We start from the raw sequence: 21,832 nt of genomic DNA on the forward strand, positions 1-21,832 counted from the left end.
GTGTGTGTGTCTATCTTGAAATCACAACTTGGAGTTGTTTATATTACATTGGCCTTTATAATAATATAAAAAATATTTGCAAAACAGTCAGAAATGTGTGCTGCTTTTTTAGTCTCAGAAATCAAATAATTAGTCAAAAAATATAGTTATGTTATATTAAACCGTTTTGCAAATAGATGTAGGCTAATGGGTATTTTTGGTTGGTGTTTTTTTTATTTATTTTATTTATTTTTTTACAAGTGATTAGCCAGTGATCTGGCTACCTTGTTAGTCATCATGCTGTCTAGGTAGGCATCACACCAGGTTTTGAGACACATTCTTACTTAATGATTTCACTATCCTCTAGAGACAGCAACATTACCACGATTCGGTTCATTTCCTCGCTCGGAGGAGAGAGTTTGAGCTGTAAATAGACTACAGGGTGGGGATGGTTGTTGACTTGAACAAAATCTAAAATAGGCTTACTTAGACGATATCAGAAGAAGTTTACGATCAGGTAAGATCAATTTGGTTTCTGTCTACTTTAAATTATTTTGGTTTTCCGTTAGTCTGTTAGAAAACAAACCTAATGCGATGGCAATATAATAACAGTAGCCTATATTGTCTTTTTTATAGCTAAATCTAATTAGGGCTATACTTAATTTTATAGTATGATTCTCTTAATTAGTCTTTTGTGTGTCAAATTGAACGAGTTTTCACAGTTTTGTAAATGAGAGAGGGAAACTACGGTTGCCGTTTTAAACACATGTGCCAAATTTTACACAACATGTGTTAAAAACATTAAATTTTAACTCATGTGCTGAATCAGCTCAGGAACAACACATTTTGTGTAAGATTAGACACATCTGTTCTAAGAGTAACATTAATAGACCAAATAATAATAATAAAAATAATAACGTTTTGATAGAATCCGGACACTGTGCAACAGCTTTGGTTTTTTAAAACTTCCTCCTTTACGATTTAGCCTAACTTCTGTAATCCATTGTTTCTCAAATTCTTCGTGCTGTTTTTAATGTGTTGCCTAAACAGTTAAAAAATGTGTTTAGCTACCCTAAAATGAAAATTCTAGAAGAAAGCTTAATCATTATTTACAGTTAGCTGGGAGATAGGAGTTTCCTTTAAAATGCATTTCAGTGCAAATGATTGATTGATTAAAGTAGCCTATATTCAAATGCCTCAAAATTAAGCTATTTAAATGTAACCTGCCTATACGTCAAGATGGAGTTTCCAGTTAAACAGAAGGAGAATGATGGATCTTCCAAATTTAGCCTACATAGCTCTCTGGAATGCGTCATTCTGATTTTCAGGTCTAGAAATTCAATTCAATCAACATTATTAATCCCACAAGGGGCAAGAGCACCATGTAGCTATAGCCTACAACAGTACATGACAACAATTCACTCACATTATTCACAACATACAAGCAGACAATTTATGTGCACATTTAGAAACCCCAAAGAACCCTACACAGAGTTTAAAAGTTTGATCGCTGAAAGGATGAAAGATTTGGGGTGGCGGTTCATCTAGCCTAACAGGAAGTGCAACACTCAGAAGGCGACAGAGAAAATTCAATTGCCAAAGCTGCCTTCCTATTTGTTGATTAGGCCTAGGAGAAATTAAGGATTTCTCTGTTTCACACTGATGATTTTAGAACGGATTTTTACAATGATGTTGTCCATTGTCCTGTAATGTTCGCTGGCCTGTAATGTGCCCTGTAAAATTTTATTGTAACTGAGGAGACATTAAAAAAAGGAGACATTATTGTTCTCCTTTGTGTTATTGTTTCCTTTTGTAGTGCAGTGCATTTTTATTGTTGAGTTGCAACATTCCTTAAACCAAAGGTTTGCATGCAACTTAATAAGAGACAGATGATCAATCAACTCCAGTAATTTTGTTGCCAAGAATTTATAGACATTAAAGGTGTGTTCTGAAATTCTGAAAACGTACTCGGTTACTAACGAAACCTCGCTTCTCTCTAGAAGAAAATTCATAATATTTAGAAAATGCATTAACGTTATCCCGTATGACATTTTGACTTGTGTCGTCAAATGATTCTCAGTTAAACCGCTTAAAATACATTGTTTTAAATTGAGATTTTAGTAATAAGTAAAAAAAACATCCCCATAAAGATAATAACTACTTTGATATACAGCTTTTGCGACTGGAATTTGACGATCCTGTTTTGTTAGCGCTGATGTACCGCCCTCCTCACCTAGTGAAAGATTTTATAAGTAAATTTACTGCTTTTATGTGTAACTAATTACAGCAATATTCTTCTGCTAGGGGACTTTAATATTCATGTGTGCTGTCAGTCAAAGGCTCTAACAATGGAGTTTTTAAATCTCATTGACTCACATGACTTTATTGACTTTAACATGGTTTAGTGGGTGAAAGATCCCACACATAGGCCTACTCATGGACATACTTTGGACCTGATACTCTCTCATGGCGTTTGCATTGCTGATGTTCAGGTTTTTAACACTGATCGCTGATCATATATGCCTGTACTGTTTTCTATGTCCTTTCCTTCTACAAGATCGCACATTTCACCTAAACTGCACAATGGACTTGTTCCTTTTCTCCCTGTTGCCATGATGAATTCACTAACTCCTTTAATGAGGTGTGTCTTTCTCTGTCCCTGAGTCCTTACCTGACTTAGATGCTGAAGAACATCTTAGTCTGTTTAATACTATGTTCCAAGGGGTCAAATACCACTTCTCCTTTAACAGCCAAGAAGTCAAGATTGAAACATGGCTCAATGATACCATCCACTCTCTGTGGCGAGCATGTAGAAGAGCAGAACGAAAATGCAAAAGTGATAAGCTACAAATTTCTTTAGAGATGCTGAAAAATTCCCTTAGTGCTTTTCAGAAAGCTATGTTATGTGCTATGTTAAGTCTAAGTATTTTTCTAATTTAATTTTAGAAAAACATCGAAAGCCAATCGCCTTATTTTCTGTAAAATTCTGCCCTAAATCCTCCTATAAATGTGATTATAAATCCCTTAGTATCATTATGTGAAGGTTTCTCAAGGTTTTTCTGTGAGAAGATCACCTCTCTAAGATCTCAGTTGCAGCCATCTCCTAATGTCTCACCTGAACTGAGTTGTTCTTCAGCCATATGGAGTGTCTTTGAACTAGTTTCCCTTCTGTCTTTCAGAGAAATTGTTGATCATTTATTTTAAAACGCCTTCGCTTCTCTCCCCGTATCTTGAAACAAACTTTTGATTCGGCTGGAACATGTTTGGTGTCATTTCTGAACAAATTCTTGAGCACTGGGCCTATCCCTGATATACTAAAACAAGCTACTGTTACACCTCTTCTCAAGAAAACCTTCACTCGATTATCCGGATTTTAAAGGGGTGGTTAATTGTGATTTCACTTTTTCATTTGAAATAGTGTGTAATGCCCTGTTGGTGCATGAACAGTTGTCAGGTCTTCTGTGTTCGGGCTTCCCACAGATGCTGTAGTTCGTCAACAATGTCTAAAATTTATTTTTGATTATTTTCAAGATAGGACTGATTCTGGCTCAAACTGTTACGGTAGTTTTGACACCATTATTTACATTGACCGGAGCACATGCTACTTTCGCCCGTAAAGGTAATGGGCGTGAAGTTCCGGACAACGTGCACTACGCAGTTTAGCCACTTACAACACACCGGCCCAACTAACAAATCTGAGTCTATTGCCTGTTTCTGGGGAATGGTTTCATAGTCAACAGGTCGTTAAAATGAAATTTATGAAAAATAAGGCCTTTTAAACACAAACAAACACCAAGACATGTTATATTGCACCCCATAAACAGAATCATGCAAAAAAAAAACAACAAAAAAAAAACTCCAGTTTTTTTTTCTTAGCTCAAATCAAAAACTTTGCAGTCTGGTTTTAAGCATCTGCACAGCACAGACTAAGTCTGCTTTATTAAGGGTTTCTAATGATATACAGTTAGCGACTAATTCTGGTGACTCTGTGATCCTAATACTGTTAGACTTAACCTTGGCCTTTGATACAGTTGACCATAAAACTTATCCCGACTAGAATGTTGTGGGCAATACATTCAGGGAACTGTACTCAGTTGGTTTAGATCGTATCTAACAAATAAATGGTTTTCTGTCAAACTGGGTAATTTTTACTCCTCGCCAGCCCAACTTTCCTGTGGAGTGCCACAGAGGTCTATTCTCGCACCCATTCTTTTTTCCATTCATTTACTTCCGCTGGGCTCTATTTTTAGAAAGTATGGTGGATCATTTCACTGCTATGCAAATGATACACAAATTTATTTGCCTCTTAAACGCAACAAAGATACTGCTCTGAAATCTCTCTTTGCATGCCTAGAAGTAAAAATGTGGTTTTCTCAAAATTTCTTATTTTTGAATGAATCCAAACCGTAAGTTATAGTCTTTGGTCCCCATGACAACCATAATAGCAGTAACATTGATCTGGATTATCTTTATCCAACTTCATCTTGCATTTGTCGCATCTTCATCTTGCAACAAATTTGCCAGCAGGTCAGGAAGCAGACAGACTAGCTAAACCCCGTCAACAAGGTCAGATAAATCTCATCACATTGAGGCTCTTTCACCTAGATATCATATAGAGACTGTGTCTCTTCCCCGAATTTGGATGTCCAAAAAACGTCAGATTAAAAATGTAATTGATGTTCAACATATAAAAAACAGATATAATACAGATGAGCAAATGATAAAGCTTGGGTTGCTTAATATTCAATCCCTTACTTCAAATTCGCTCATAGTTAATGATATGATTTCAGATTATAATCTAGATGTAATCTAGATCTAGATTACATTACTTTAAATGAGTCCACCAAGCAAGTTATAAATATGAAACTCGTCTGAAAGGCAAAGAGGGAGGTGTTGCTGTAATTTATAGTAATATCCTCAAAACCACTAAGAAATCTAGTTTCAAATATATTTCTTTTGAGGTATTGGTGCTTAGTGTAAAAATATAGTGTAAATGATAAATCACGTTTGAGAATTCTGCTGGCTACTGTATACAGGCCACCAGGGCACACTTGCAGACTTTCTATCAGAGTTAGTCCAGGCTGCAGATAAAGAACTACCATTCAAAATGAAAAATCTCTTTCTACAAAATATAAATTGTAATTATTTTTAATTCATGATATAATAAAAGTTAATCCAACCCCCTTCAGTAGAACACAAAAGTAGATATTTTATATACGCAATATATTATTCCAAACAACAACCAAAAAAAAACCTTTATAAAAATACACACTACACATTATATAATATGACAATAATGATAATATAGGCCTATATATCCAACCCCCAAATAAAATATTTTCTGAGTAAATGAAAGAATTTTAATTTGTTTCATTAATTAAGTTTCATGGACACACTTGAATTAATGTTTAGTTATTAGGTCTGAAAAAACCTTGTTGAGAGAACTTGTGTTTTATACTGTGAATTGTGTCTCTTTTCCTAAACAGGTGCGAAGATGAGAAAGAAAATCAATGAGACAACAGCATTAATTCTCACAGGTGTTGTGTGTCTCTTCATTTTTATGAACAAAAACGACACTGAAGACGACATGATGTCAAATAGCATAGACACATATAAGATGCTCCGTCAACAAATCCATTTGCCCAGATCCGACATTTTCCAGCCGTTGTCTTCACCTTGTCGGCAGAATATGTCGGCTTATGAGGTGACTGGATTTTCTACTCTGCCGGGTCATATCCAAGATTTTTTGGTTTACAGACACTGTAGGAATTTTCCCATGCTGCTCGACCTGCCTAATAAGTGTGGTGGACCCCTGAACTCTGCAGATGTCTTCCTTCTGCTGGTCATCAAGAGTTCTCCAGAAAACTACGAGCGGCGAGAAGTCCTGCGGAAAACATGGGCTGAGGAACGACTGCACAAAGGTGTGTGGATCCGTAGAGTCTTCATAATCGGGACAACTAAAACTGGCTTTGAGAAGCGCAGGTTGAATAAGCTCTTGAAGCTGGAGAACAAAGAGAACAAGGACATTTTACAGTGGGACTTCAAAGACTCATTCTTTAACCTCACACTGAAGCAGGTCCTTTTCTTAGAGTGGATGGAAAGATGGTGCCCACAGGCTAGATTTCTCTTTAACGGGGACGATGACGTCTTTGTCAATACGTTTAACATGATTGAGTATCTTCAAGGTCAAGAGGGCAATAATGGAAGTAAACATCTCTTTACCGGGCACCTCATCCAGAACGTAGGGCCTATTAGAAACTCTGCAAGTAAATACTTTGTCCCGGTGCAGGTTCAGGAGTCCAAGAGGTATCCTCCTTACTGTGGTGGAGGAGGCTTTGTTCTCTCAGGATTCACGGCCAGAACAATCTACAAAATGTCTCACTCTATAATTATACTGCCCATTGATGATGTTTACATGGGCATGTGTTTGGAAAAGGCTGGCCTTAAACCTACATCCCACTTTGGTGTAAGAACCGCTGGTCTGCATGTCCCTGCTGGGAACGTTGACAAATTTAACCCTTGTTTTTTCAGAGAAGTCCTTTTAGTCCACAGATTTCTCCCGCACATGATTTTTGTGATGTGGAATGAAATCCAAAACCCACATTTGCAATGTGGAAAGTCAAATCACACTCTTCAGGAAAGCCCATTAACAAAAGAGCGGGGTGTGTGATTCAATTAAAAAGGGAAACATAATAGCTTGCTAGAATTGATGTACAAGTTTGTTTTTAATAAGTGAATTAACTTTTTATCTACACCATGTTTTACCATGTCACTTATCAAGAAAATGATTTGGTGTATTTTATTGCACTTTAAAGGAAATGAAAAGGGTGGTTGATTCCTTTCTCATCAGAAAACGTTGGAGTCTTTATGGTTTTATTCTTTCTTTTAAATAATTAGAGAGTGCTTATGGAGATAGAAATCTATCTATCTTTCACTTTCTCAATCTAATTTTATCAGGATAGTTATTTAAGTGTAATATGAAGTGGCATTCACTTGCACAAGTCTATGCATTAAATGATTGCTGCAAAAGCAAATTAAGGTTTTTAAACCACTGAATCTTTTAAGAATTACGGTGATGTACTGTAACAAAGTATACTTGCACATTTGTGATTCACAAAATGAATGATTCAGATGGTTCATCGGAATTATTCATTTCGTGAATCACATATTTGAATCGCAAGATACGTGAAAGTCATTATAAAGAGAAGTGTTTGTTTAAGTAAGTTTTAATGTGTGTTTTTGAATTCTAAATATGACATAAATTGTTTTGATAGGTTTTGACTTGTGATAAAGTTTGTTAGTGACAACTCGCCTGTTCTCTTTTAGAAATGTGTGTATTAATAAAAAGTGAATACCAACTTCAAAGGTCAAATAGTTATAAAATGCTGTAGCATTTGCATTTTTTCCATGGTGATATATATATATATTGATGTATCTTTATTTTCTTAAGTCCTATTTGCACAGGATAAGTATCTCATGGGGATTTAGAAATGTTTTATGATTTAAAAACACCCCCCCATCCCCCCCCCCCCCATTACACACATGGCCAATTCCCACGGGATTAAGATTACAGACAACCTCTGGCACTGCAATTATTACAAATGACAAAAGGTCACCAGGTAATACTTATCCCGTGTGAATAGGGCTTTAGTTTGCTTTGTTGTTTTATGCTCCAGAGATCCACTTATGTAGGACTCACTCACTCACTGAATCATTCAGAGCAGTTCACTTGAGTTTACTCTTACATAGGTTTCAGCAGCACCCCACCATTATCATCACCAGCTGTGCTGTTATTTATTAAATATTGTTTAGTACTGGAAGTATAATTTCTATCAGTCATTTATAAATTCAGTGGTACACTGTAAAAAAATATTGATTATATATTGATATAAATATTGGTTTAACTTAAAAAAGTAAGTAACCTGGTTGCCTTAAAATTTTAAGTTCATTGAACTGGAAAAAGTGAGTTAATACAATGAAGGAGATTAATTTAACCATCAGAAACTCAAAATGATATGTTATCTGAACTAAATAAATTATTTAAGTTGATTTGACAAAAGAAAAAATGTTGTGATTACTACACTGTAAAAAAATATTGTTGGTTTAACTTAAAAAAGTAAGTAACCTGGGTTGCCTTAAAATTTTAAGTTGATTGATCTGGAAAAAGTGAGTTAATACAATGAAGTAGATCAATTTAACCATCAGAAACTCAAAATAATAAGTTATCTCAACTAAATAAATTATTATAAAGTTGATTTGACAAAAGAAAATATGTTGTGATAACAAATCTTGAAAATATTTTTTACAGTGTATAAATCCATGTTGTTCAAGGAAACACAATAACATATAATTAGGCCAGATGAAAGCAAAACAAATAACCTGTCTGCAGTCACAGGGCCAAGCCCTTCCATGAGTTGAAAAAAATAGCTAAAAATACTTTGGTTACTTTTTAAAGTTAAAAATTCTTAATTATTTAAATTCTTAAAAAAAATATATGTGTTTTGACAGAGTATAAGTAAGTATGGTTAATGTCAAAATGGTTTAAACACACATTTAAAGGGATAGTTCACTTTGAAATTAATTTTTTGATATGTTTTAGCTTACCTCAAGGGCATCCAAGATGTAGGTGTCTTTGTTTCCACAGCATTTTCAATTTTTACATTTTTTGTTCAAACCGTTCTTGTCTGTCAGTCCTATAATGCAGTTTTAGGGGGGTCCACCTCAAAGAGCATGCAAAGAGAAGTCAAAATTAAACATGATTTAATGACTCGTGCACACTGATGGCCTAAGACCCGAAATGAGCGGTTTGTGTAAGAAAACAAACAGTATTTATATAGTTTTTACCTCTTGTTGTCGTCGAACTGATCTGAATCAGATGTCCAACTGAACCGAACCAGAGAATGTCTAATTGAAGAGAATTGGCACTGGCTGGTTACTTCCGGGTTCTGGACTGGCTGCAGTAACGCGTCTCTGTCCATGCGGGGGCGCTCGCGGCCGAGTGCAGAATGAATGGGAGTCAATGGGGTTTCACCAAGGGGGTAATCCATCGACCGGAAGTTGAAGCCGGTCACTTGCGTTAGCATTCCCATTGACTCCCATTCATTTTGGCATCACTTTGACAGCGAATAACTTTACATCTGAGGCGTTTGAAGACCCCATTTATCCTCTATTTTTTTCTTAAGAAACACGACAATGTATAAATAGCTCCATTACCTTGTAGCTTATGTTATGGCCCCGTAGAAGCAGTTTTAGTGAAAGTAGGCTAACGATTGTGTCATACCCACGCGACTCTCTGTCGCACAGTAGAGAGATTACCGTATGGACATGCAGGCAAAATGGCAAAATAATTAATCAGAATACCTAGCAGAATTGTCTCCTTCTCCTATAGCTCATGGACAGCTCCTGTTCACATTCTCCGCCTCTGCAAGTTTCGGAAGGGAATGATTCAGATTTCTCATGCCACAGCACTAGAAGACAGACGGGTCACCCACGTCACATCTACGTAGTCAAGCTCTGTTTGAGTCTGCGCGTCAGGGACGGAAGTGCTAAAAAAAAAAATCGCCAAAAACGGGCTTCAATCGTCTCAATGGAGTTCCAATGAGATCGCTCTGTCCATTTCTTTTACTGTCTATGGGTTTCACCCCCAGAAATCCACTTTTCTCAGGATGTAATTTTGGAAGTTGCATTCAAAAGGGAGGGCTAAGAAAATACACTCTGCATTTTTAAGTTCACTTATCTGTTCTAAAAATCCGTTCAAAAATGTGATGACGTCACACAATAGCAGAATGCTAGCGTGCTCCGGCCAACAACAGCCTAACCTGTAAGAAATCAAAAGGACATAAGTACTCGTTCATTCGACTTTTGGCCTATAATCTATATTGAACTTGTGGAATCAACAATAAAATCTATTTTGATTTAACGACAAGCAGGTGAAAGAGACAAATTTAGCCATTTAGCCCCATAGACTCCCATTCATTCTGCACTCGCCCGCAATCACCTCCAGTGGAATTCTAATGGAACTGCAACCAAGGTGATGCACAATGGGGCTAATAGGAAGGGCCAAGGCTCTCCGTTAGACGGGCTCTGACCGAACTGAACCGTCTCCAGACGTTCCACCGGAAGTGATCTTTCGCGCGTCTACGTCACGCATTGTTTACCATAGTGTTTACACTGAGATTTTGGAAGTTTTACCTTTCACTAAACATATTTAGAAATATCGAAATCATCTTCCATTGCGATTTCCTGTATATCTAAATATGTTTAGTGAAAGGTAAAACTCCCTATATGACTGACAGACAACACCGGTTTGACCGAAAAATGTCAAAATTGAAAATACTGTGGAAACAAAGACACCTACATCTTGGATGCCCTTGAAGTAAGCTAAAACATATCAAAAATTAATTTTAAAATAAACTATCCCTTTAAACACACACCTCTGTAGTCTGTAGCGAAGCATAAATGTGTCACAGAACTTCTGTTTTGATATAAAAAGTAATATCCATGGTGAGAATTAATTTTTTAGACAGGATTTGTTGCTTTCAAATGACAGAAAACAACAGTTTCAATAGAGACCCAAATAAAGTCATGAATGTACTTTTTGGACATTTCACCTTAATGGGATTATACCCATTATGTCACCATAATTACAAACAACAGGTTCTCTTACGGGCGGTTTTCTCGTACTGCGTAATATTTTACGCTAGGGATAAACCTATTTTTCATGAGATATTGAAGCCAAATATTTAGCCAAAGCCAAAATATTAAATTAATTTTGATTTAATTTTTGCGGCAGCATGCAGACATAAGCAAGGTGGCTCGCGTGCCAATTGGCTGTCCTGCGGCAACTGCAGCAGCCTATCAAGAGAGGCCCTTGTGGACTGATTGGGATGCTAAGGGATGCTATTTAGTGCAGGTCTCGCAAAGTAGGCTAAGTTGCGCAGTTGTAGCCTATAGCAGGGATTGATTGCATAGGTCACAACTTGGCTGTATACAAACGAAGATAATAATCAAGTTCAAACGTCTTTATTAATCTAAAGTGAACATAATCAAAGCCAGAGATGGCAAACAAAACATAATCATAACATAGACGAGACCACACAACAGTCAAACAAACACATCTGACCAGAATGACAAATCAAATTAACATCCATGACAACAAACTTACCAAGAAAGTGTAAGCTGAGCAAATTAACTCTGTTACAATGCACATGATTATGGTAAACAAAATATATCTCATTTCAGGTGATGAAGAAGCTCTGCCCCATTTTGACTGCATGTGTGAAGTGTTGTCCATGCTCTGAGTGAAGCTAGGCGAATGACTAGCTGACATCATTTGGTGTGGTTTCATGAAGTGAATACCTGTCCTGTCTTTTAGGAGTGAAGACCATGTTTGAGACGTATGTTGTTGTGAGATCTGCAGGGTGTACTGTGGTGTGTCCTCTTTATTTTGTTGTTGTTTTGTGTCTTCTGCTCTCCTTTGGCTCCTTCCACTCCTCCACGCTGACAGGAAGCCTGATGGCTCCCCCAGCTGAACCTGCTAAGCAATCGAGAGGGAAGCAATGACCCTGGGTGCTTCTCATTTCTTATTTGTGCATCCTCGTTTCCTTCCCTTGCTTCCTTTCCTTGCGTCTCAGCTCCACCCCCTGTAGGACACGAGGGAAGGAAGCGAGGAAAGGAAAGGAGGACAGAGGAATCGAATAAAAGCTTTTTTATATCCATTGGAATACTTGATCACTCGAGCGTCACTCCACAGTGTCATCAGCAGCGCTAAAAGGATCTGCCCTTATGTTGTTGAAGTTTGGTTATTTAATAAATTCATAATAAATAATAATAAAGATAGGCTATACTGTTGAAATATCTGAGATGTGTGGTTTATAAAAACTGCAAAGTTAAAGTATAAATTAAAATGATTGTGACCGATGTGAAGGGGGAGGAGAATTGACACGTGCGTCACGTTTTTAGTCAACATAACAGTTCCGCGTAGGATGCACCTGTGTATCCTCGCTTATGACTCCTCAGGAAGCCTCCTATCTCCTCGATCCTCGTCTCCTCACGGTGCAATTAGAGCATTGAGATGTCCTTCAAGATGGCTGTGCTCGATCGGTTTCCGGGTCATAGGAGGGAGGACGGAGGAGCGAGGAGACGAGGAGGGATATTGAGAAGCACCCCCTGTGTCAATGACCTTTTCTCAAAAGTGTGATCTGTGTCCTGCCTAGGCCAGTTTTTGAAGCTATTGTGCATGCCTGTGTTGTATTACTGTTTGCATTACTCTATAGTTTAAAAGTGGGGAGGTGGGTGCCATCCCTCTGTTTTCTCCTGGTTTGTGGCTAGATAGGGGAGTGAGTGTACATTTCTGTTGTTGATTTGTTTATCTTTAGTTAAGGTTTACACACAAGGAAGATTCCTAATCTTGAAACCATTCATTGTGTCTAAATATGAAGACAGGACTAGATACTGTTTTGTACATTCACTCCAGAAACATCTGATGTACGTTTGACATATCATGTGCTGACAGGATAATTCACTTTATAGTGCTATTAAAAGATACAGGAAAAACTGGTTTGCCTTTTTACTGTACTTATATAAACATGGAAATTAAACGGCATTGAATACCAGCACTGCAAATGAAACTGTAACAATAGAAAGTGATGCCATAATTAAACTGAACCGCCTTAACTATACTAAACTCCTAATATACAAACTGTTATATGGTCTGAAATTCAACTTACTAAACAGTAAAATACTACTGTAACTGGAAGAATGTTCTAAAATTACTCAATTATGTTTCAAATATACATACATGTTGAAAATACAGTGGTTGTTTAGGGTAACTCTGATTTTACCCCTTACATCCCTCTCTCTCATCTAACAGGATATTCTCAATCGAGCCCTGTAGAGTGGAGAAGCTCGGTCGGTCCTCGCTGTTGAACTCCCAACACTGCATCATAATATTGTGCACCTGAAAAAAAAAATAAAAAAATAAGAAAACAAACACTTTACAATAAAGCTTCATTTGTTAACATTAGTTGACTAGGGTTAGCGTCATGTTTAGTCTTATTGTGTTTTGGTTCATGTGCCCATGTGTCTTGTTTAGTTTCTGTTTCCTTAGATACTGATTCCTCCCTGGTTAGTTTCACCATATATACGTATAAATACACTCCATACATGTTTTGATGGCTGCAACACACTCCAAAAAAGTTGGGACAGGGGCATGTTTACACTTATGTCACATCACCTTTTCTTTGATTTACACTTTTTAATTTTTCAGGAATTGAGGATACTAATTGGGTAACACTTTAGAATACGGTTCCTTCGTTAATGAATAACTACACAAGAACTAATGAGTAACACAATATTAACAATCTAGTAACTATTATTAACTAACAAGAAACTCTGATTAACGAACTAGTAAGTAATAGCGCACAGACAAAAGTGGTAGTTCACTATTAAGTAATCAATAACTACTATATTTTTAATACTTCCCAGAGAACTACTGAAAAAGTTTATTAACAATCTAGTAACTACTATTAACTAAAATCATTTCTTATTAACGAATTAGTAAGTAATAGCTCACAGATGAAAGTGTTACTAGATACTTCTGTGGGAAATACTAATTATTTGGATTCGTATTATAAAGTGAAGATCATGGGAACTAACTAGTAATTACTCAAGTGCTACTAAAGACATTTTCTAAAAGTATACTAAAGTTCACCAAAAATCTCAAACGTTTGCACAAATCATGACTAGATCATGTAGTAACACTTGAGTAATTACTAGTTAGTTCCAATGATCTTCACTTTATAATACGGATCCAAATAATTAGTAAGTAATAGCTCACAGATGAAAGTGTTACTAGATACTTCTGTGGGAATTACTAATTATTTGAATCCGTATTATAAAGTGAAGATTATTGGAACTAACTAGTAATTACTCAAGTGTTACTACATGATCTAGTCATGATTTGTGCAACCGTTTGAGATTTTTGGTGAACTTTAGTATACTTTTAGAAAATGTCTTTAGTAACACTTGAGTAATTACTAGTTAGATCCAATGATCTTCACTTTATAATACGGATCTAAATAATTAGTAACTCCCACAGAAGTATCTAGTAACACATTCATCTGTGAGATATTACTTACTAATTCGTTAATAAGAAATGATTTTAGTTAATAGTAGTTACTAGATTGTTAATAAACTTTTTCAGTAGTTCTCTGGGAAGTATTAAAAAAAATAGTAGTTATTGATTACTTAATAGTGAACTACCACTTTCGTCTGTGCGCTATTACTTACTAGTTCGTTAATCAGAGTTTCTTGTTAGTTAATAATAGTTACTAGATTGTTAATATTGTGTTACTCATTAGTTCTTGTGTAGTTATTCATTAACGAAGGAACCGTATTCTAAAGTGTTACCACTAATTGTTGCATTTTTGCAAGTTGAATTTTTGCCCAATGATACAATTCAAGTCTGTGGTTGACATCCATACTGGATGACTCTGTACAATCCCAATACAGGCTACGTCTCCACGTCAATACCTTCACACACATGTGAGTCACCCATCCATGCCGTTTGCACTGATGCATCCCTATACCATGACAGATGTTTGCTTTTCCACCTGTCACTGATGACAGTCTGGATGGTCCTTTTCGTCTTCCAGGGACTAAGAACTCTAAAAAGTCAGTTTTTCCAAAAAACAAGCTGAAATGTGGACTCATCTGAGCATAGCACACATTTCCACTGTCTTTTGGATAATCTGAGAACTTGGCAGGATCTCTGCATTGAACAGATGTATAGCTTTCTCCTTGCGTGAGACTCAAGTGGCATTTCTTGATATGGCGGCAGACGGTTTTCCAAAGAACTCCCGAGCCCATGTGGCTATATTTAACACCGTAGCATGATGGTTTCTCATGCAGTGCCATCCAAATTCAATTTATTTGGTCAGTGGAAACATTGGAAATATTTTCTTTGTTACATTTGTCAGTTAAATAAAGGTTCAAGAGAAATGACAAATCAAAGATTCTTGATTTACAAAATGTTCAAACTTTTACGGAAATGGTGTAGTATATGTTTGTTGCTTGGACTTGCTGTCTATGTACAATGTATAAAAAAAATTCTATTGGTTAACATGACCATAACAAATGTATTCAAATCTGTTTTTATTTGTACCTTTGGTGGACACTGAGGTGGTTCCGGTAACCTCCAGTTATTCTTGAGAAGATTAAGAAAATGGATGGCCATGGATGAACTCTGGACATAACTTCCAATCTTCTGGATACACAACTGCATGAAATGATTTACAATAAAGCAGGTTTATAAAGTTAATAGATTTAAAGATTTGGAACAACATTCAGCGAGTCTATGATGACAGAATTCATTTTTTTTATCATTTGAAATGAAACATCAAAAAGTGGCCATTGAAGCTCACGGTGACACTCCTCATTCAGTAATACCATTGTATGGGGTTATTGATATACTCACCCTTTTGGGGTTTCGACTGATGTCACAGTAAGATAACAGCTCATGTAGAACAACGCCGAAACTCCATACGTCTGACTTGTGGGAGAATTTCAGGTCTGAAATGGATTCAGGTGCATACCTGAACAGGGAACAGCACATGAAAAAAACAAAAGGAATGAAACGCAACGTATAACACAGTTTGTCAAAGTGAACCGATTTAACTAATAGACCAATCAATCTCTGTGCAAAAATGAAATAATGATGCTGCCATCTTTCTAAAGTAATTTTTATACCCCTGTAATTGGCTCTAAAACTCAGGTGAATATAGTCATATAGTGAATATAGATTTGACCCCTCTCTAGTGGATTACTCAGTAAATATCCATCCATGACATTTAACATTTTGTATTTCTTTCACCAGAATTTATTTTTAAATCAACATCAAAAAAAAATTTGCCGTGGACCTCTGTTTGAGTTGACACGAATGGCCCGGTTGCTGCCTGCGGCACAGTGTGAATTGGCCTTTATACTTGTTGTTTGTAAAATATACAGTATATATATATATATATATATATATTAGGGTGCATCAAAAAATACAATTCTTAAATTTTGATATGGCTGGGTGCTAAAAGTGTTCCAATATGTGTAGAAACAACACATGTAAAATATTTTTCCAGTACATGATGATTTAGGAGTGCCACCGCACATCTGTTTTTGTTGGATAAAGTGATTAAAGGTGCTCAATGTTAGCCATGGAGATCTGAGGTACAATACTACAGCTCAAGAAAACTGAGGTGATCTTTCTATTTGAGTTAATCTTTCTGTGTTGGGTATGTATTATTACATATTATCATGTCATTGTATACTTATCATAAGACATTTAAATCATATTTATAGGGATGTTGGTGCTTATTACATCTAGCTAACGCTAGCTATCTATGTTAGCTAAGCTATTAAGCTTAACATCAACAGTATTCTAGAGTGGACAATGTCATATTCAGAGTATAGATGTCTCATGTTTATTGAGAGTAGCATTGTAGTTGTTACAGTAAATTAACATTTTAAATACAAGTATATTTGCAAGCCCAGCTAGCTACTCTGGAATTGATGTAACTGTAAGTTATGATGAAGTTAGACTCAGGTGTGAAAAGGCAGTGAAAAGGAGCTGGAGGAGATGACGGCAATGTCCAGCTTGGAGTCAGAGGGTGATGATGAGTCAGAGGAGGATACTAACAAGCAGTGGACACCACCTTCATTGTGCACCCTACACTGCGGGACAGCAAGTTAATACCGATGCTCATGTGCACCATTTGGAGGAGCTCCAACCAGTGGTGGTTGGAGATGCAGAGCAGCTGAAACTGCTTGCAGTCCCGGCGTATAAGAAGCAGACCAATCAGGCATGTAGAGTAATCATTGCCCGATTGACATGCAAGTTGCTGCAGGACTGGTACTGCACTGATCAGGTTGTCAACATAGCATTTTACACCACTGCTTAAAACACCGGCTATCTCCCAGCAGCCTGCATTGCCATACAGCTCTCACTGGGCCGACCACTGCTTTGGTCTGGGTGCCGGCACCACATTGGTGAGATCCTCCTGAACCAGGTTTTCACAGGAGTCATCACGCTCGCCAGAGGTTACCTCGTTCACATGTCTGAGAGAGAAATGGAATCTGTTACCACAAGAATCCAGCAGCCAATGGTCCTGCTACATTCCTGGCAACACCGAGCAACCACCCCTGGGCAATTTACGTGCTGAACTTTTGCCGAGCGTGGTGTCAAGCTCACATACGACTCCGTCGAAGTGACAAGGAAGGAGCAGCATTGTGTGCTGCAGGCAGTTGAACATGACCTCTACCAAAAGCCAAACCTTCGCCGCTGCAAACACAAGCCAATTCCTGAATAGGACGGTTACTCTTGGGTGGTGAATGGGGAGACATATCTGGGGGGAAACACCCTGGCTAGGTTCAGAGTTCAGGTTAGTGGCCACTAGAGAGGGTTTGTTCTTTTACGTGTGTCAGTATCGCCCCTTGTGTTTAACAATAAAGTCAATTAAACTTTATATGTGTGTCCGACATCCATCACTGCTGCACACAATTCAGGGTAAGGCCATGTGAACATGTCCCATTGACCTCCATTCATTTTGTCTAAAGGACAAATGAATGGAGAATCTTGAAAGTTGAATTCTGAGAAATGTCCAAGTTGCCCAAAGGTCAAACAAACAACTTTAACTTTGATAACCCTATAGAACATGTTACTGTATAAAAGTTCACTGTACTCATCATCTCTAGGTTAATCTTTTGGCAATTAGGCAAAAAATTGCTAAATTTTTTATGTGTTAGGTGGCACCCCTAAATCTCAACGGAATTCCTCAAAACTTTGCAAAAATCATTTTGATATTAATTGGAACAAAATGCAATGCCAGCCAAATTGATATTTTGAAATTAAATTTTCAAATTCAAATTTGATGCACCCTAATATATATATACAGTATTTGCACAATTAGAACATTAACTTTCAGTGCTATGTTTACTGTTGGGTTAAATGCACACAAATCAAGGCAACACTTTACAATACGGGTGCATTAATATGCATGATTTCATACTAATGCCCAGATAATGAGTTTATGTACAGTAGCCTATAACTCATGAACAACTAAGACATGATTGCCACATCAGCACCTGTAAAATCTGATTAATAGAATAAGTCATATATGAATTGTTATTAATTAAATGTGTCATCATGGATTAATTCCCTATAAACATCTAGTATGAATTTACAGTGTAAATTAATCTTTTAACCATCAACTGTTTGGTTACCGACATTCTTCAAAATATTTTCTCTTGTGTTCATTAGCTGATGACATCATTTTGATTTTTGCAAATCATTAGTTGATGATATACATCATGTAATGATCACTTGCTGAGACACATTGTGGCATTATGGTTATGGGTTTTGAAATCCACATTAACGTATGAGATTTGTGGGACAGATGCACAGTGAATGTAATGTCAGAGAATGTGTTTGAAGGATGGGTAAGTTGGGCAGCAAGAATCATATCATACATTAACTCAAGATTATCGGTACATTAGTCTAATGTGCATTAGAATGATGAATGCATATTAGTGCACCTGTAATTGTAGTGTTACCCTAATCAGTTATCAAGTTGTCTGTCTGAACTCCCAAGAGATTGATGTAATTGTCACCAGAAAATAGGGCTTTCTCCTGGTTGCGTGACACGGTAGTACTCTTTATCCATTGGGATGATCTTCGTAAGTCCAAAGTCAGCGATTTTCACCAGTGAGTCGCTGGCCACTAGGACATTGCGTGCAGCTAGATCACGGTGAACATAACGCATGCTTTGCAAGTACTCCATTCCCTACAAAAGAGAGTTACATTTCTGGTTAGATGTGTGAAGTTCCACAAAACAATTCAAATGAGCTAATCTGATTGTAAAAAGTCTGTTTGTACCTTACAGATTTGTGAGGCAAAAAGCAACAGTTTGCGGGTGCACACATTCTGTCTGTGTTTCTCCATATATCCGATCAGACTGCCGTACGGAAGATATTCCATCACCAGTTTTGTGCTAAGCCGACCTGTGAGAAGTTCAAACATTAGGAATGGGCAGGCTGTACAGATTGGTAATTAGAGGTAATTATTAAATGTATGGTCTGACCTGCACTGTAGCAGATGCCCTTGTATTTGACAATATAGTCACAGTGCAGGGAGCTGATGGTCTGGATCTCTCGCTGAAAGTCTGCCATGTTGGCTTGTTTGTTAGCCTGAAGTTCCTTGACAGCAACCAGATCTCCTGTGTTATCACCGAACGGATCATATCGACAAAGCTCGACGCTGCCAAAGTTACCCTAAACTCACACCAAGCACACAGTTAAAGGGTTAGTTCACCCAAAAGTGAAAATTAAGTCATTAATTACTCACCCCCATGCTGTACCAACCCCGTAAGACCTTCGTTCGTCTTCGGAACACAAATGAAGATATTTTTGATTAAATTTGAGAGGTGGATCACTGCTACATAGGCTGTCTGGGCGATCGAAACTTGACGACCCAGAAAGTCAATGAAGATAATGTTTAAATATTCCATGTGAGCCAACCAACAGTGGCTCAAGTATAAGTTTATCAAGCGACGAGAATACTTTTTGTGCGAAAAAAACTAACAAAAACAATGACTTTATTCGACTATTCCTTTTCTTCCTTGTAGGCCTGAGACGAGAGTTCAAGAGATTTCCACGACGCATGCGTGAGAACTGAACTGAACTTTTCTTCTTTGACTTTCTGGGCCGTCAAGTTTCGATACCTTAGGGCCTTCCCAACCCTCCTGGCGGCACACCAAAACTGCACGTATTCTTTGTCTCCCTAATATCTGGAGACAAACTTACCTGATTCAACAAACACTTCCTGTGTCCCAATTAGCTTACTTATACTATGCCCTAAAAGTATGTACTGTAGCAAAAGAGTAGGAGTCTGTAGCAAAAGAGTAGGCAAGCTTTGGGACATACTATCATGTCATCTTGAAAGGACAACTCTGTCACGTGCTGCGTCCATCCTGTCACCATAAACTGCCCTGTCAAGTCACATTTAATTATATAGCGCTTTTCACAATACACAATGCAGATCCAAAAGCAAGCCAAAAGCAAGGCGACAGTGGCAAGGAACCAAAATTCCATCATCATCTGTCAATCATCTTGTCACAGTTAAAATCCTCCATTCCATCTAATTTGATTTCCTACCGTATCGGAGCACTTTGATCAGCCAGTCGTAGGTTTTTCATGCGGATACTTCCCCCGTGTTTGCATTTTGAATATAATGATGCATTTAAAAAGTAATGGCTAAACGTATCCTTACAATAGTTCACAATGCTGCTGCAGATGCAATATAATGTGGAGAACATTGAATACATTAATTTTCGTTAGGTTAGATATAGTGATAATTAATCACTCAACCTCTTTATCGAAACCTCTCAACGTAACCCGCGCGTCCTCCGTGTCTTTAGTTTCTTAGCACTTTTTACTCGTGTTTGTAGTTCTAACCGAATCCTCGTCCAACGCGCAATGGGTGGTGGGCAATATCAGCCGTTAGAGTGTGCATCGATCTACACTTCGGATTCTGACCGGAAAAAAGTCTCACCCTCACCTTAATCCTCACCTGAGCGCAAGCTTCTTGTCCCCTGATGAAAATTCAAGGTGAAAAAAAGTTAAGCATTGCTTCGTGGAACGCTTGCACAGGAAAATCCTGATAGGCCCCATCACAGGACAGCACTGGTGGCCCTGGAGCTCGCAAGATATAACATCGATATAACATATAACATCTAGAGTGGGCACGGAGCACCTGGTATGGAGTAAAGTCATTGCCCAGCATGGTGTGGGGAAAATGAACCACAACGGGGTCAGACTCAGACAGCTGGTCATTACCAACACCATCTTCCAGATGAAGAACAGGCTTAAGACCACCTGGCAGCACCCCCGCTCAAAACACTGGCATCTTCTTGACTATGTGATTGTCCGTCAAAAGGACAGACAGGATGTCCTCATCACCCGTGTTATGCACGGAGCTGAGTGCTGGACTGACCACCGGATGGACAGCTCCTAACAAGAAACTCAACTGCACAGCGCTGAAAATGTGCCCATTTTGTGTTGGTTCATGTGCCCATGTGTCTTGTGTTTTCTTGCAGTTTAATTTCTGTTTCCTTAGATACTGATTCTTCCCTGGTTAGTTTTGCATCAAGAGACATCAGTGGGCGGCTGGCACCCCCCTGGCATCTGGTTTCCCTTGCTCCATCTGCGGACGAGTGCGCGGCTCAAGGATCGGACTCAATGCCCACGAGAAGTGGCGCCAGCGGCAAGGTCGCTGAACCCAACCCCCCTCCCACCCCCACCCCTGGAGCAAGTGTCATCATCAAATACGATGGACAGCTAAGAGCGCTCTACACTTCGGATTCTGACCAGAAAAAGTAGACCATCTGGGTATCTTTGAAACACTCATTTCAACATACTACGGTTTGGGACGCACTATTTCTTTTTTTTGAATACTATTTAGGACGGATAGTATGCGAATTGGGACGCAGCAACTACCTAAGGCAGGCAGCCTATGTAGCCGTGATCCACCTCTCAAATTTAATCAAAAATATATTCATTTGTGTTCCGAAGATGAAGGTCTTACGGTGTTGGTACAGGATGGGGGTGGTAATTAATTACTTAATTTTCATTTTTGGGTGAACTAACCCTTTAAAACCCATCAGTCTTCTTTTCTTTTTTTGCTCAGAAAACCAATAGTCGTAATCATCACGTTTAGTTATGTATGAAAACAGCAAAGTATATCAGCCAATTTCATAAACATAGCCACTATTTTAAGACTGTGTTTTAAGAACTAATCTAACCAAGGGGT

At 37.8% G+C, this 21,832-nt stretch overlaps 2 protein-coding genes across 4 annotated transcripts in view; one reads left to right on the forward strand and one right to left on the reverse strand.

Annotated features, from left to right (window-relative positions):
* Positions 1-342: 342 nt before the first annotated feature.
* Positions 343-7,351, forward strand: LOC120474104 (N-acetyllactosaminide beta-1,3-N-acetylglucosaminyltransferase 3). Its single transcript, XM_039664298.2, has 2 exons — positions 343-496; positions 5,466-7,351. Exon 2 carries the CDS (start codon positions 5,474-5,476, stop codon positions 6,647-6,649), a length of 1,176 nt encoding a protein of 391 aa, XP_039520232.2. The 5' UTR covers positions 343-496; positions 5,466-5,473; the 3' UTR covers positions 6,650-7,351.
* Positions 7,352-10,985: 3,634 nt separating this feature from the next.
* jak3 (Janus kinase 3 (a protein tyrosine kinase, leukocyte)) overlaps positions 10,986-21,832 on the reverse strand; it is a 32,494-nt gene continuing 21,647 nt past the window's right edge. For 2 of the 3 annotated variants that reach the window (XM_039664318.2, XM_039664329.2), the window contains exons 19-25: positions 19,107-19,296; positions 18,902-19,026; positions 18,637-18,809; positions 15,455-15,572; positions 15,143-15,256; positions 12,779-12,937; positions 10,986-11,512 (exon numbers count right to left, since the gene is read on the reverse strand). In XM_039664318.2, the coding sequence (XP_039520252.2) occupies positions 12,818-12,937; positions 15,143-15,256; positions 15,455-15,572; positions 18,637-18,809; positions 18,902-19,026; positions 19,107-19,296 (840 nt within the window). In that variant the 3' untranslated portion in view covers positions 10,986-11,512; positions 12,779-12,817. Of the gene's footprint in view, positions 11,516-12,778; positions 12,938-15,142; positions 15,257-15,454; positions 15,573-18,636; positions 18,810-18,901; positions 19,027-19,106; positions 19,297-21,832 lie in introns of all 3 variants that reach the window. The other variant, XM_039664325.2, reaches the window with a different exon arrangement.

The sequence above is a fragment of the Pimephales promelas genome, chromosome 14 (genome assembly GCF_988280905.1).
Source record: "Pimephales promelas chromosome 14, fPimPro1.hap1.1, whole genome shotgun sequence".
Classification (NCBI taxonomy): Eukaryota; Metazoa; Chordata; class Actinopteri; order Cypriniformes; family Leuciscidae; genus Pimephales; species Pimephales promelas.